The 14,756-nt window shown below is 36.9% G+C and overlaps 3 protein-coding genes across 3 annotated transcripts; 1 reads left to right on the forward strand and 2 right to left on the reverse strand.

Moving 5' to 3' along the window:
• Positions 1–593: 593 nt before the first annotated feature.
• LOC102609729 (hypothetical protein) lies at positions 594–2,144 on the forward strand. Its single transcript, XM_006492377.4, has 2 exons — positions 594–1,597; positions 1,704–2,144. Exons 1-2 carry the CDS (start codon positions 835–837, stop codon positions 1,787–1,789), a joined length of 849 nt encoding a protein of 282 aa, XP_006492440.2. The 5' UTR covers positions 594–834; the 3' UTR covers positions 1,790–2,144.
• A 780-nt stretch (positions 2,145–2,924) lies between these two features.
• LOC102609454 (pectin acetylesterase 6-like) lies at positions 2,925–7,274 on the reverse strand. The gene is made up of 12 exons (XM_006492376.4): positions 6,877–7,274; positions 6,722–6,804; positions 6,481–6,610; positions 6,310–6,383; positions 5,382–5,468; positions 5,173–5,297; positions 5,015–5,075; positions 4,731–4,784; positions 4,537–4,614; positions 4,031–4,136; positions 3,767–3,912; positions 2,925–3,257 (listed from the first exon to the last, which is right to left on the reverse strand). The coding sequence occupies exons 1-12, from the start codon at positions 7,055–7,057 to the stop codon at positions 3,150–3,152; spliced, it is 1,233 nt and encodes a 410-aa protein (XP_006492439.2). The 5' UTR covers positions 7,058–7,274; the 3' UTR covers positions 2,925–3,149.
• Positions 7,275–8,981: 1,707 nt separating this feature from the next.
• On the reverse strand, positions 8,982–14,461 carry LOC102610043 (hypothetical protein). Its single transcript, XM_006492378.4, has 8 exons — positions 13,605–14,461; positions 13,178–13,403; positions 12,515–12,667; positions 11,909–12,067; positions 11,393–11,552; positions 10,599–10,708; positions 9,801–9,917; positions 8,982–9,555 (listed from the first exon to the last, which is right to left on the reverse strand). The coding sequence occupies exons 1-8, from the start codon at positions 14,123–14,125 to the stop codon at positions 9,157–9,159; spliced, it is 1,845 nt and encodes a 614-aa protein (XP_006492441.1). The 5' UTR covers positions 14,126–14,461; the 3' UTR covers positions 8,982–9,156.
• Positions 14,462–14,756: the final 295 nt, after the last annotated feature.

A 14,756-nucleotide genomic window follows, 5' to 3' on the forward strand; every position in this document is an offset into this window, starting at 1 on the left:
TTTTGATGGTATCAATAATCTTATGACAAAATTGACAAGTGAGAAGCAGCGGGGGTAAAGGGTAATAGTGACGGGAAAGGAAAGGATAGGCGGGACATGGCTAATGGTATTGTCACCTCGCCGTGGTTGGGAAGTCGTGCAGGCAGGTCCCTATGGGGTACACTCCTCTCAAATTTCTGTCTCTGTTTTGTTTCTGTTTTTTCTTTGTTTGTAGAACTGGGGCTTTGCTGAATGCTGACTGCCGAAGTTGCGACTCACTAACGAATTACGGGTCCAGAAGCAGCAATTATCAGGTGATACGTGTCCTTGTATCACTGTTGTGGGAACTCCGATTCTCTACGTCGTTTGTCACAGCGCTGCCGTGTGGATACCTTTAATTATTATTATTATTATTTGATCTTCTTACTTAACTGCGGTCACTGTAGAGTACAATTAATGTGTCGCATCACACGTTTATCCACTCATATACCGCAATACCCCTAGCATTGATAGCTATCAAAAAATACATCTTTATGACACCTGGAAGGCTAGACTCAAGACAGCCAGTGAAGTACGGGCATATATGGAATCACAAGAATATAGGTTGGGTGTGTATAAAAAAGGTTCTTGGGGAAGAGATTGAGTTTACCCTTTGACCTTATCATGAAATTTTGTAACGAATGATTCACGAAAGCTCAAACGCTACAGCGTTGTGCTATTAATTAACTATTGCGCCCGCTCTTTCTATATTCCCTCTACTCTCTACATACAGTTCTTTTATCTTCTTCTTCGCTCGTTTTTCTGCTCTTACCAAATTAAAAAAAAAAAAAAAAATCTGTTGATTTGCTAGATATCATGGCGTCTGATGAAACCATGACTGTACTTTCTTCCATGCACGATGAAGAATTTGATGATACTGATGATGGGTATGACCATCATCATCAACCCCACAACTTGTCTAGGCTGTCCGTGTGCACAAGTTCCATGTACACTAATGAAGACGACGACGACGACGACGACGACGGTGAGGGCATGAATATTTACATGTCGAGATTGTCAATAGAAAGTTTTGATGGTGATGCGGATGAGGAATTCTCCGATGAAAAAGAATTCAAAGGGTTGGCGGAACTGTCGTCGGATTCTGACAAAGAAGCCGGATGGTACTCGATGCCAGGGACGCCGCCTCGCCGGAGCGCTCGTCGCGAGTCAATAAGTCAGGAGGAGGAGATGATGGGTACTGTCAAAGATTATGCGAGTGAGAATGAAGCGCAAAAGGGTAGGTTGAGGCAAAAGGTGAGAAGGAATTTGAGGAGGAGGAGGACTGTGAACAGCAGTAAGTATGTAAATAAGAAAGATAGAGATAATAATAGTGCAAGTGGAGAGAGCGATCAAAGCGGCGGCTGTGGGAGTGGAGTTGTGGTGATAACGAGGCCTAAAGGTGGGAGAAGGTCTTTGTGTATGGGATTAGAAGAAATGAAAGCTTGTAGAGACCTTGGGTTTGAATTGGAGCATGAGCGTACCTTGGAGATGCCCGGTCGTGTTTCTTTGTCCGGTTCAACGCTTGATACTAGCAGTGGTGGCAATTCTCCCATCGCCAATTGGCGCATCTCTAGCCCCGGTAATAATTTCCCTTTAATATCCCGGCTCCGGTTGCAATTCTTTGCGTTTCTGCATTGTCTTTTTCAGATTACCGAGTGTCCGTACTGAATTTGTATGTAATTCAGGTGATGATCCGCGGGATGTGAAGGCACGGCTCAAGGTGTGGGCGCAGGCTGTGGCACTTGCATCAACATCTCGACACAGCGCTTGACTCACTGTCTTTACTGCCTCCGGCTCCTAATTCCGGGGTTTAATTTTCCAGTTTTTGTTTGTTGGACGAAGAGTGTTGCTTCTCCTTCATTTTCCTTACTACATACCATATCAGTTTTTTTTTTCCCCTCATCTTTTCAAAGGTTCCTCTTTTTTAATTAATTTTTTTTTTGGGTTGGAAAGTTGGCATTCGGGGTTCAACCTTTTTTTTTGGGGATCGCTCACTAGTCAGTAGCCTACAGCTTGCTGCGAGTACTGTCTCTGTACCCGGTGTCTGTTCTTGTAAAATATTAGACGAACCAACTCAAGATGGAGCCTTTATAGAATTGGAATATACTTGCTAATCGCTTACTAAAGTCCTTTGTTTTTTATTCAGGGTTTGATATTATGTTACAGACTAGCTGTGTTTTCCACGGAAAATTTATCATTTTACTCAGAAAGTTCAAATTATACGATGGTTCCTGGGGTTTTCTGAGCTCCACTTGACCACAAATCAAATGGAACAATTAAAACTTGAGCTCAAAATTTGGTACGGCTGTTATACTGCCTGCATATTTAAATTCATTAACAAGTTTTGTGGAGTTAGATCTTTACCTAACCAACAATGACGGATATCAAAAAATTAAAATGAATAAATCACCCATCAGTGTGATAATAAATACATAGGTGAACAACCTTCAAGGAACCCCTCCTGAATGATAATATAATTGAAACGAACCGAACCGAAATGTAATAATGTATCACTGACAAAATGCAAACCCTTCAGTGCATTCGAAAATGTGAAGGACATCAAGGAGGCAGGCACCAAGCAGACTTGGGAGGACAAAAGTTAACCTTGTGCTCTGGGAGATTGTTATTTCTGATATAACATCATTGCTGCAGAGGAAGATATTGATTTCAGTCTCACACTCGAGACGAAATGGAATTCAGAGAGGTGCATCATGAACTTAACTGTATCATGATCCCTCAAATCATATCTAAGATATATGTATAAACAATGTAACGGCACAATATGATTTTATATCCCTCCAACTTAAAATTTACTTTTTGCTAATGAAAGCATAGGGAGCCTATGATGTTAATATACGACGCCCTCTGCTCTATGCACTGATTTCCATATCCTATTGGAGGTAAAGAACTGAAAATTAGCGTCATTAAGATAAGGCTGAAAAACCTTAAGTCCTGTAGACACAACAATATTTCCCTTAAAATCTGCACGAATATACAAGAAGAATGCTGCCTGTAGATTTGCATTCCCAGGCAGGGGATAGCCATTTTATCTCATCTATGAATCTTACAATTTCTACAATAACACTTGAGATAAATGATTAAATGGCTTGTGGAGCCAAGAATAATTCCACTCACTTAAATACTAAATTGCGGCAGGTCTTGTCGCAGGGGTAAGGGCAATCAATTGCTTTAAGAGCTGCTCGATCAAAATACCAATCTCCAACAGATTTTGCAATCCCCTACATGTTGACAGCATAATCAAATTAACATATGACATTATCAAGTAATAACTTTACGAGCAACCTTTTAGAGTGATTTAATGAGGTCGAAAATTTTAAGACTTTCTATAATCTTAACTATGTATCAACTGCGTAATTATTAGCATCCAGAACATCATAATTTTCCAACCGCTTCCTAAATGTTTCCATAAAATAAATAAGCACATTAGCAGTCGAAGTACTAGTTTTCCAAATCCTGGTATTTATACTTCCCTAACCACCCTCATCTTTTATTTGCCTAAATTATTCTTCATAAGATAGTTGCTTACCCTACCCAACTTCTTCTAATAAGGCAACTCATTTGAGTCAAATTGTCATGAAGGTCAAGGTAATTCCACTATTTTATATAGATTCTTAGGTAAAATAAAATAAATAAATGCCCATTTTAAAAAAACCGCAAATAGATTCATGAATACTCTATTATAAGTTTTGTGACACTGCTGTTTGAAATAATGATAGAAATGACATACCTTGTCCCCGATGCGAGGAGAATCATCCGCATACCATGTATCTTGCCTCTCAGATTGGCAATGAGCAAAACATGAATTTATGAACAATCCATTTTCATTGGACTTTGAGAAAACTTCTACAGCATTGAGCATTTGATTCCTGAAGTCTGTTTCATACAAAGGAAAGAAAAAAATCTGTTATAGGAATAAACTGAAGATTATATTTACATTATGATGATCAGAGATCGGAACCTAAAGCAAACCAGAATGCAACCGAAGAGTTACCTTGGAAAAATTGGATCTGTGATGAATTACAATGTGCATGATCTGATTTGCAATCACTCCAGTAACCATGAGGGTCAGCCGTCGGTGGAGCTAGACTAGCTTGGACCTGATAATCAAGCCAGTCCACATATCATATATAAGCTTTGTGCTACGCACACAGACTGGTTCTGGATAAGGTTGAAATTGGGCTTAGGTAAGATCTTCTCACGTTAAAAGGAAGGGAGTTAATTCCATTGATTGTATCTCAATACGAGAAGAGAGCCTCTTTTCTAGACAAGCTAGGATTTTTTCATTTGGGAAGATATCTGAAGAAGCATAAGTAGCATCACAAATATTTTCCTAAAATAATGTAGATGATATCTGAAACTCCTTGCCCAAGTTTAGTGCATGATATGTGAATTGCCACAAGATTTTCAAAAGAATAAAATAGGAATTGCCACAAGAGTGTCAAGAAAATAAGATAGGAATTGCCACAAGAGTGTCAAGAAAATAAGATAGGAATTTACCTGCCATGCATCATATGCTGCATTGAGAAGAAACATAGGAGTCTTGATATTTGCAACCAAATTTTGAGGGAAGAAGCACTAAAGAAAGAGAGAAGAGAGTGAATATAATCTAGTCCTCTACATAAAGTCACGTTTTCATAACTACTGTTGAAATAAGTTGGATCCAGAAAAGCCAAGGAAAGCCAGATGTTTACCGATGTTGGATCCAGTTGGCTGGTACAAGTAATTGGCAGATTCTTTTGAACTTCCTAATATTCAAACAAATATTCACAGTTATAAACCAGACTGAAGAGTTATAGCAGTAGACATCACAAGTTCAAAATGATCAAATAATCAACCAAACCTTTTTATTTCAATTAAAGCATATGAACAACTTTAAAAAAAGTTTTAAGTCTTTCAAGGGTCACAATAGAACCTTAAATGTTCTATTATGATCAACTTTTAATAACAAAACATACTAAAATATTTTGTGGGATACCTGTAAGCTAACTACGCCTGCAAACATATTCCTTAAGGTGTGCCCACCAGATACATCAACACTACATAATCAATGAAGATTGTTAGCCGAGAAATGTCTTTCAAATTTAAAATAAATGCCAATTGATATCACAATAGACTAGCTTTATAGATCATTACGCATCTAGAAACATTCCAGCATCACTTAGACATTTCACTTTGGTTGTTTTAGGAAATAAATCGCGGAACTCATCACAATGAAGAATGGATGCCAGCCCTCCCGCAGAGCATCCAGAAAGAAGAGCCTGAATAGATGTGCATGTAAAACAATTATGAGATTCAAAGCTAATTATAAAGTATTGAATAAAAAGCAAATGATCTATGGAAACCTGGTCAGCATTCTGCATTCCCTTGGCCATTAAATCTTGCATAGCAGTTAACCAAATACGTTGTCCTCGAAAATAAAGTTGTGCTCCCTGCAAGTGTAATTACTCTAAATGTGAGCACAGTCAGTAACATTTACCTCAGCTGCAACACGTGGTAAATAAGTCCTTTAAGGAAATGAGAGTTCGGTTTTTTAGAAAATGGGAGTTTGGCTACACTAATTTTAAATAGTGTTGCCATTAATCTGTTTACGAGCGATAGGCCCCAAAAACCACTAACATTGAGGGTCCATTTGAGCAGTGAAATATTAACCTAACACCCACCAATCAGCAAACTTGTTTAAAACCATCACAAATGTTTTGGAAAGAGAGTAAAGTAACGAAACGTGAGAACAACTAAAAGTGTGATGTGCATCCATTAAAGGCAGAAAGAGACAGTTAATTCAATAATATCACACTAAAACCATTTGATATACGAGTTTACTACTTAAGTCATCTAACCTCACCATTTGATATTCGAGTTTACTGCTTAAGTCATCTAACCTCACCACTGATAGGTAGTGACGAGGTCCATTTGAGCAGTGAAATATTAACCTAACACCCACCAATCAGCAAACTTGTTTAAAACCATCACAAATGTTTTGGAAAGAAAGTAAAGTAACGAAACGTGAGAACAACTAAAAGTGTGATGTGCATCCATTAAAGGCAGAAAGAGACAGTTAATTCAATAATATCACACTAAAACCATTTGATATACGAGTTTACTACTTAAGTCATCTAACCTCACCATTTGATATTCGAGTTTACTGCTTAAGTCATCTAACCTCACCACTGATAGGTAGTGACGAGGCTCTTTGCAGAAAATTTGTAAGCACTGCTAAGTATCAACAGTTTGAGGAAAAAGGAAATGACAAAGTTTGGTAATTCAATCAACCTCATTTTGACTATCTCCACTAAACGAAGCCCCGTCACAGTAACGCAGCTTTACTCTGTTCCAGTTGAAGAAATCTACAAGCAGCCACAAGATGTTAATCACATATTTATTCATGAAATTGAAAGCTAACAAACAATTTGAGCAAAATTAAAGCATGTAGACGTTGGGTACCTGGATTTTCTTCAGCTTTGTTGCTCAATATGCCGGTAAATGGTAGCTGCTTTTCCATAAATTTTGCTGATCCACGGCGGGTGGTTTTGCGGTACACACAATTTCTAATGGTATTACACCATCCACCTCCCTGCATCCAAAACACTCACAAATAATTTCTACGAAAAAATTAAAAAAAAAAAAACACTAAAACTGATTGGTAGCTGAAACTTAAAAGTAATAATATAAAAGAATTACACACTTCCAAATGAATGAGCCAGCTGTTTGCTCCCGATCCAGAACCCCGGTGTATATGATAACCAGGCAGCGTGCCATCCAAACAGACTGCGCCATTTTAATTTTGAAGAGATTAAAATTCAATACATAATTTTACAAAGACAAACAAGTAGAAGTTACCAGCTCCTTTGGAATCAGCTCCCTGAATAAGCGTGAGAGGGACCATGAGAGGCTCGGACGTAGCAGCAGCATCGTTTTCTAAGTAAGAAAGCGAAGTCTCTCGAGCATCCAAATCCTCGAAGAAGCCACTCGCAGAGCGGATCAAAACAATCACGAAGCAGAAATACAACATCGGCTTCATTTTCTTTTAGCTTTCTTTAGGCGAGACTAATTTGACACCACCCGCCGCTACTTAGAACCAACAAATAAATAAATGTGATTAGAGATTATAACAAATTTATGACAATGACCAAGTTTTGTTGTTTTCGCTTGTAGATTCTGGTTGTGGTTCTTTTGGAATGTAATCATTTACGTTCGACCTTTTGGTTTTTTCTCACCGACGATCGTTGCGTTGGTGGTGTTAAAAAATATATATTTTTTTTTTTCCTGAATATATTAAAGTCAAAAAAGTCAAATTGATTGGGAGACCGTTGTCGTCTTTTTTTCAATTTCTTTTATTTAAAAAGGTTGAGGCGCGCCCCCCGAATCCACTGCTCCTGTTTTTCCTAGTGTCTAGTCCAATACAGCTGTCCTCATGAAAGCCTTCACTTTTTCTTTTGGGTAATTTAGCGTTAGCCTCCAGTTGTTTCGATATCTTACGCCGCGCCCCATATCTTTCGACTATGTGCACCGCGCCCCCGTTTCTGTCAAATTTACCGTTAACTGAAAAAAGGGTGAACTAATAATTTAGTACAATATTAAACTAATATATTATATAAAAATTTAAAAAGCTCTTTTTCACCTTTTGTTTTTTTTAAATCTTTTATATATCTCCCTTTCTTTCTTTTTTTTCTTCTCTTCTTCTTCGCGCCTTTTTTTCCTTCATTCTTTTTTTCTTCTCATTCTTCTTCTTTCTTTTTTTCTTCTTATACTTCTTCTCTTTCTTGTTCTTCTTGCCTTTCACTACTATTGGTTGTCGGCGTGATCTGCCGCCGTCTTGAACCGGCAATAATAAAATGCTCCACTCTGCGTGAACTGCCACCACTGCACGAAAGCGTCAACACCACTGCTTGAAGCCGCCGCCGTCTCCGCCGCTTCTATCATTTAATTTAGGGTTTAATATCTTTAGTTTTTTTTTTAATTTTTAGGTCCTTTTTATTGAATTTTCTTGATTTGGATCTTTTTTGTAATAGAATTTTATATTGAAATTTAGAGTCAGGGGTTTGGTATAATCAGATTAAGTTTTTTTATCATTGGGTTTTGGTTGTTTCAGTGGGATTACTATAATTATTTTGTAATGCATTGATGGTTTTCCGTTTGATTTTCTTCTTTCACATTGGAATATCATGCTTTGTCTCTCATTTAGTAGTTGACTGGCTTTACAATTTCGTTTGGATAATGTCCAAATATAATTTTTAAAAAATATAAAAATATATATTATTACAATAATTTTTTATTTCTTAATGTAAATTTTGTAAGTTGTAAAGGGTATGTTGGTACTTACTCAATTCACTTCAAACTGAGGGTAGTATGATCTTTTAAGTTAATGACAACCTAAGCCGTAGAATTAACTGATTTTTTTAACAAAAATGGAGGCACATTCCACGCGGTCGAAACAATTGGGGGCTGATGCTAAATTACTCTTTTCTTCGGTTCTTCCATTTTTTTTTCATATTCCATATTTAGATTATTCCTAATTCAATAATTTTCACCAGATATTTACTGGAGTCGTGTAAATAAATAACATCTTACTGTAGAGTAGATATTTGAAGTTCAAAATAAGTATAAAAAAAAAATCATTCAACAAGAAAATGACATTATTTTGAAGGCAACACCTTAATTGATCGTATAATTTAAAGACAATTAAAAATAAATCCTTAACTATCGATAAAAAAATTAATAATATACCGTAAATATAATTTTAAAATAATAATTTTAATAAAATTAATAAAAATATAATAAATTTTTTATCATATAAATATAAAATTAAATTAATTAAACTTATAAATTAAAATAATAAATATTTATTAAATATTTTATTACTATAATTTTTTAAAATACAATTGTCCAACCATAATCTCAAGTTTTATTCAGAATCTTCACTGATTCACTTTGCCGGCAAAGAATTGTGAAAAATCAATTACTCCGTATAGCTCAAGCCCAACTGGATGGAGCAAACTACGAACCCACTCCAATTTGTGGAATTAAACAATTTCATACAATAATGGGATGGATAATTGCATCCCAAACTTATTGCACGTGTACGAATCAATCAAAATTTTGGAAACAAAACTGATTAGACTATGACGATATTGAGCCACTTGACAAGAACTCATCACTCTCTTCACCGAACTGATAATGCTCGTATACATCTAGTAGTAATTCCCTACATGGGACAACTGCCCCGATCTTGATACAAGCTAAGAAAGCACCAGAAAGCTTCCGATGAAGACTATAAGCCTCATCAGGGGGTGGTGTAAGCCTGTGCCTAAGCATCGTTGCCCCAAGGTTTGAAATGCTTTGGGTTATATTGTTGGCACAGAAGTCATAGCCACCTGGTTTTGCAAATGGCATTCCCACTATAAATGCAGCCTGAACATGAGCATCTAACATTATCACATTTTCCATTCCAGTAAGGAACCCTAGTCTTCGAGACATCTCAATCGCTGATTCTCTGTCACCATTTGCACATGCAACAACCTGATCAAAGTACATGTAGAAGCAATTAGCACAGGACGAGCTCCAGGTCAAAGGACAGTTAAAAAATAATAAGTCAAATTCCAACTATTTTAGTTACTTTATAAACCAGAGGATAATCAGCCAAGGTTTTAGTTATTTTATAACAAACTCGTGTCAACATCCTATTAGTTGATAACACAAGCCTAGGTTAGAGTAACTTAACATAAACCTTAGTTACTCGCAAGTGCATGGGAAGCAGAATATACCATTCTCAAATACTCATCAACGAAGCTTTTAGGGTATGCCCGAGCTGCTCCAAAGTCGATGAGATTGATTGTTTTTGTAGCCTCATCATATAAGAAGTTACTCCAATTGGGATCAGTCTGCACCAGAAAACACACAACAGAAGAAAATAAACTATTAGGAGGAAATTATAAGATACTGGATTTTGTTTCATATAACAATTACGTTGCAAAATAAAGAATCATGAAGCAGAAGCACACAATACAGAAAAATCATGAAATACACCAGGTCAGATTACTTCTGACTCTGAGAGAGAGGTGACTTTCATTTGGAAATAGATCAATTCTAAATACAGCAAAATCTAAACCTTAGCTCTTCCAATTTGTTTGATTAAAAATATATATCAGTTGGATGCTATCAGAAATGGTTAAGTTATACGTAACCTCAATCCAACCTGATTAAGAACAAGTTAAAAGTCAAGTTGAGCACCTATTAAATATTTCACCAGAAGATGCTAGTAACCCTCCCTTTTCTAGGGCTGTATCCTGCCACCTTTATTAAGTTCAGGAAACAGATTTGAGCATCTTCCTTCTATAAGAATATAGATCCACGGGAGAAAGCTAAGCCATCTCTAATATTAGCAAAGATGCAAGAAAGCAGGTGATTATGGAAGCTATCAAACTTGTAGATTTGAATCTACACCGGGAACCGTCCTAACTAAAAATAATCCATATCACTAACAACAAAAACTTTCCTCTGGTGCAGCCAAACACCAAAAAGAAAGTAATTAAAAAAATGGCATGGAGGACGTGAAAACATGCCTGCATGAACCGGAAGACAAAAAGCTCCATTAAAGTGAGTTCCAGCAACTTTTTCCCAACATAATTTCGAGTTTCCTGGCTTAGTTGTGCCACCTTATCAATTGGTATGCCTGTAGCAAATAAACATCATTTCAACTAAACAGTAAACTTTAAAAGATGTACTACTCTACTAATCAACTTATTCTAATGGCACCAACCATCAGCCATGTTACTTTTAATGTTCTTCAACAAAAAGTTAAAATAGAAGGCAACATTTATTCTGCAGATAAGGTAAGTGTGACCACTTGCACTAGATAAATTGCATCCAGTACTCAAAGGAAATACTAAAAACGACAATCAGATGCAACTCAAATGACTCATTACCGACAAACAAACACACGCACAGAGACACCCAGGAATACAAACGAAAAGAAAGGAAGAAGAGGCTATTACTTCATTATGAAGTTCATAAAATCAGTTAACTCATCCAATCCGGCAGTAGTCCCCACAATAACAGTTTTCATGTAGTCCCATATCCCCTGCCGGCGTGACACCCCCCCCCCCCCCCCCAAAAAAAAAAACCCGCAGCCCAAAAGACCAAAGAAATAGAAAGAGAGAGAGAGTTATTTCCTTGTTATGAAGTTCCTAAAATCAGGTAACTCATCCAATCAGGCAATAGTCCCCACAACAACTGTTTTCATGTAGTCCGTACTTTTTCAATGACCAAAGATCAACGAATATATTGTTTACATTATCAGATAAAATGATCTTGTAATTTAAGCAAAGGAGTAACACAAATGAAATACTAAGGTTACCGGAAACAAGTTCTGTAGTTAGAACTCTTTTGCTAGAAGTATCATCCACAACATATGGGACATAAAACCCTTTTGCATTTGATAGCACATCTCTGAAGCGTTTCTGATTGGCTGCCTCCATTTCATAGTCACATTCACGTGATAATTCTTCTCTTGCCACCTGCAAAGAAATACACGTGAAATTTCAACAGTTTAATTATTTATTTATTTTCCAGGGCTTGAACGAAACCCTCCATGTCTAGTTTGTGGAACAGAAGGGATTAATGCAAATATACAATTGAACTAGAAGCATGCAACTCAGTGACGAGACGGAATACATGAGGATCACACAATCATAGCATATTATATATTTATTTTCTCCTTTTTGAGGTCAAGAAAAAGCAAAAAAGGAAATCAGGAGGCTTTGTAAAATCCAAAATTATGTGAGCTACTCTCATGCATTAATGTAAGTATCAATACCCAAATCATTTTGACATAACAGCAATTAAAAATGCACATTCAAACAAAGGTACATACCTTCATTGCGCTGTCAAGATAAAGCCCTTTTGGAATTAGATTTGTATAATCTAACAAAATTTTTACATTCTGAATGTCACTTTCAATACTATCTGCAACACCAGGATACTGAATTTTCATTGCAACCTGCATACCATCCTTTGTGACAGCTCGATGGACCTACAATTGTTGCCAATACTACGAGGTCAAGTGCAGTGTTTTAAATATCATGAAGAAATATTTTTAATATATAAAAGCAGCTCACTTTTTGAATATCAGAAAAGAAACCTACCAACTAAACCAAAATTAACCAAGGAATAAATCATGTACAAGGAAAATGAGTAACAAAAATAACAAAGGTGGAGGCAGGAGAAGTAGCAAGGGCCTTATGTTAGTAGAAGTTGATAAAGTCTGTATAAAATCATTGCTATAAACAATAACATTTGACTAATCACTTCCAACCCATTTTCAAAAGTTTATAACCACGAGAACTAGAACTCCTACTCTTCATTATGCATAATAAAGATTAGGTGGATAACAGAGAGAAAGATTTCTATGTTTTTGAACTTCAAAAACCTAGGACGATAAGTTGCACAGGAAAATGGAAATGCAGCCGTATTGCATCACCTGGCCTATACTTGCAGCAGCCATTGGTTCATAATCAAAACTAGTCAACTTTGATTGCCAATCAGAACCTAATTCAGCATCCAAAACTTGATTAAGCTGCCACCTTGGCATTACGTCTGCACCTTGACGGACGATATCCAGAGCAGCCAAGATCTATAAGACGACAATAAAAGATGTTGCAACAATAGTGAGACTATAATATAAGTGCTGTAGAGTGCAGAGAAAAATAAATAAACAAATAATAATAGTAAACATCATAAAAAAGTGTTCTCTGCACTCCAGTGCCAGGCCAAAGACCGAACAAGTTGAAAATAAGTTGTGCTCACAAGTCCTGAACCCAGTAGAATATGTTTTGCGGCAGCATTCCAAGCTGTCAATATGCTTAATCTCCATGCTAAACATTTAACTGCATTGTTTCATTCCTAAATACTTACGTAAGCCATAACAGAGCTAGTAAAATCTATAACTTTAATGTTGCTTCAGCTCTAACTGCTGACAAATTCTAAAAGCTACAGGAGTGCCTTTTTAGAGAAGATAAATTATTCAAGGAGAAATTCTAGAGAATTCTTTCTTAATATTTATTGCTTTAGTAATATAGTGAACCCCCCGAGATCAATTACACATTCAAAATAAAAGTTAAAAAAAAAAAAAAAAACTACCAACCGGGGCAGGGACAAGAGATTCATCCTGTATGCTCAACATCTGCCCAATCTTGAGTGCTGCTCCACGCATTCTACATAGTGCATAAGCTAAACGTTCTGCATTTTGATCAGATAAGAATGGGGAAATTGCAGCTTGCTTGTCTTGAGAGCTTGGTGTACCATACATGATTCTCTTGGTAGATTCCTGGACTGTTCCCCAAGCAAGACCAGCTCCTAAACCAGCAAACCTTTTAGAAGTTTAACAACACTAGTTAGGGAATAAAGTCTAGAGAACATATGATACAACTTCGGAATTAATGATTTTCTACATTAAGCATCAATATGCAAACAACTGCACTAAAATTATTCGCCTACGTTACATTAGAGTTGTTTATTTTTACAGCACATGTCTGTAACAGAGCAATTGAATAAATAATAAAACAACTCACCCGAGTAATCTAGAAAAGGGCGTGGAAGGAACTTTTCTTTCTCTCGGCCGCCGCCTCTTCGCGGTCGCTTCTCTTTCTATGTCCACATCAACCCTATCACCCAAATCAATGGACTCAAATTCTTTCACCAAACTTTCTTTCTCTACAGAAGATTCAAGAACCTTCGCTTCATTTTCCCCATCCAATTTCCCCCCGTCATTTGAAACATCTCTAACCGACGCTGCAAATTGATCAACGGCGCCATCTTTATCAGTAGATGGTGCGGACTGTGCCACGTCAGACGAATCGTTAAAATAAACGATGGATTCTTTCGGCTTAGGGTTTGTGAACTCGCGAACCGTCCCTCTTGTGAGACCCGATATTTCGGTGGCCGAAACCAAGGCTTTCTTGAGAGATGAAGAAATTAGGGTTTCAACATCTCCCGTTCTTGCGGTCTGGAGTGCTTGTGAGCGTTTGGTGATTTCTTTGGCCACAAGAGAGAGGCCGTTGATGAGCTTACCTACGTCGTTTAACCAACTCATTCATGCGCGCGCAAATTGGCTGCGAAATTCAAATTTGGTTCCTAATTTTGATTTTAATTTCTGATTCTTGCAATTGCATTTTTGTTTTGTGTTATATGTGATACGTGTATGTCGGAAAGTGAATCATTTTAAAATTCTAACACAAAAATTTAGTGGCCAACTGTGAAGCGTTGTGTCCGAACGAGAAGCAGGAAGCTTGGACAACAGTAAATTATTCTTTCCAGGAAAGAGCAGTGCTAAATGCACCCCTTTCTTTCAGGGTAAGGGTGTGTAGCAGACCCGAGCATACAGTTTCACTGCAAAAAAGATGGGGCTCTAAGAGGGTATATGAAGGGTGATACCGTATGCTTGGGTCGGTTTAATGGATGGGCTCTTCCATGAACCCAAAAATATAATGGGTCTGTTTATAGAGTGGACATCGGTTTGTGGTACCGGGGCCCACACATTTTATACCTCGACGACAAGTCTTCTTCATTAATAGCAAGCTTTGTTTTTAACAAATTAATAACGGAATCTTCTAATTAAGAATTATTTTTTATCAGATAACTATTGCTCAATACCAACAGAATAATAAAAACTTCCACGTTTTGAATTTGTATCAACTGATAAATAAAATAATGCATAGCAATTA

This window comes from Citrus sinensis, chromosome 3 (genome assembly GCF_022201045.2).
Source record: "Citrus sinensis cultivar Valencia sweet orange chromosome 3, DVS_A1.0, whole genome shotgun sequence".
Classification (NCBI taxonomy): domain Eukaryota; kingdom Viridiplantae; phylum Streptophyta; class Magnoliopsida; order Sapindales; family Rutaceae; genus Citrus; species Citrus sinensis.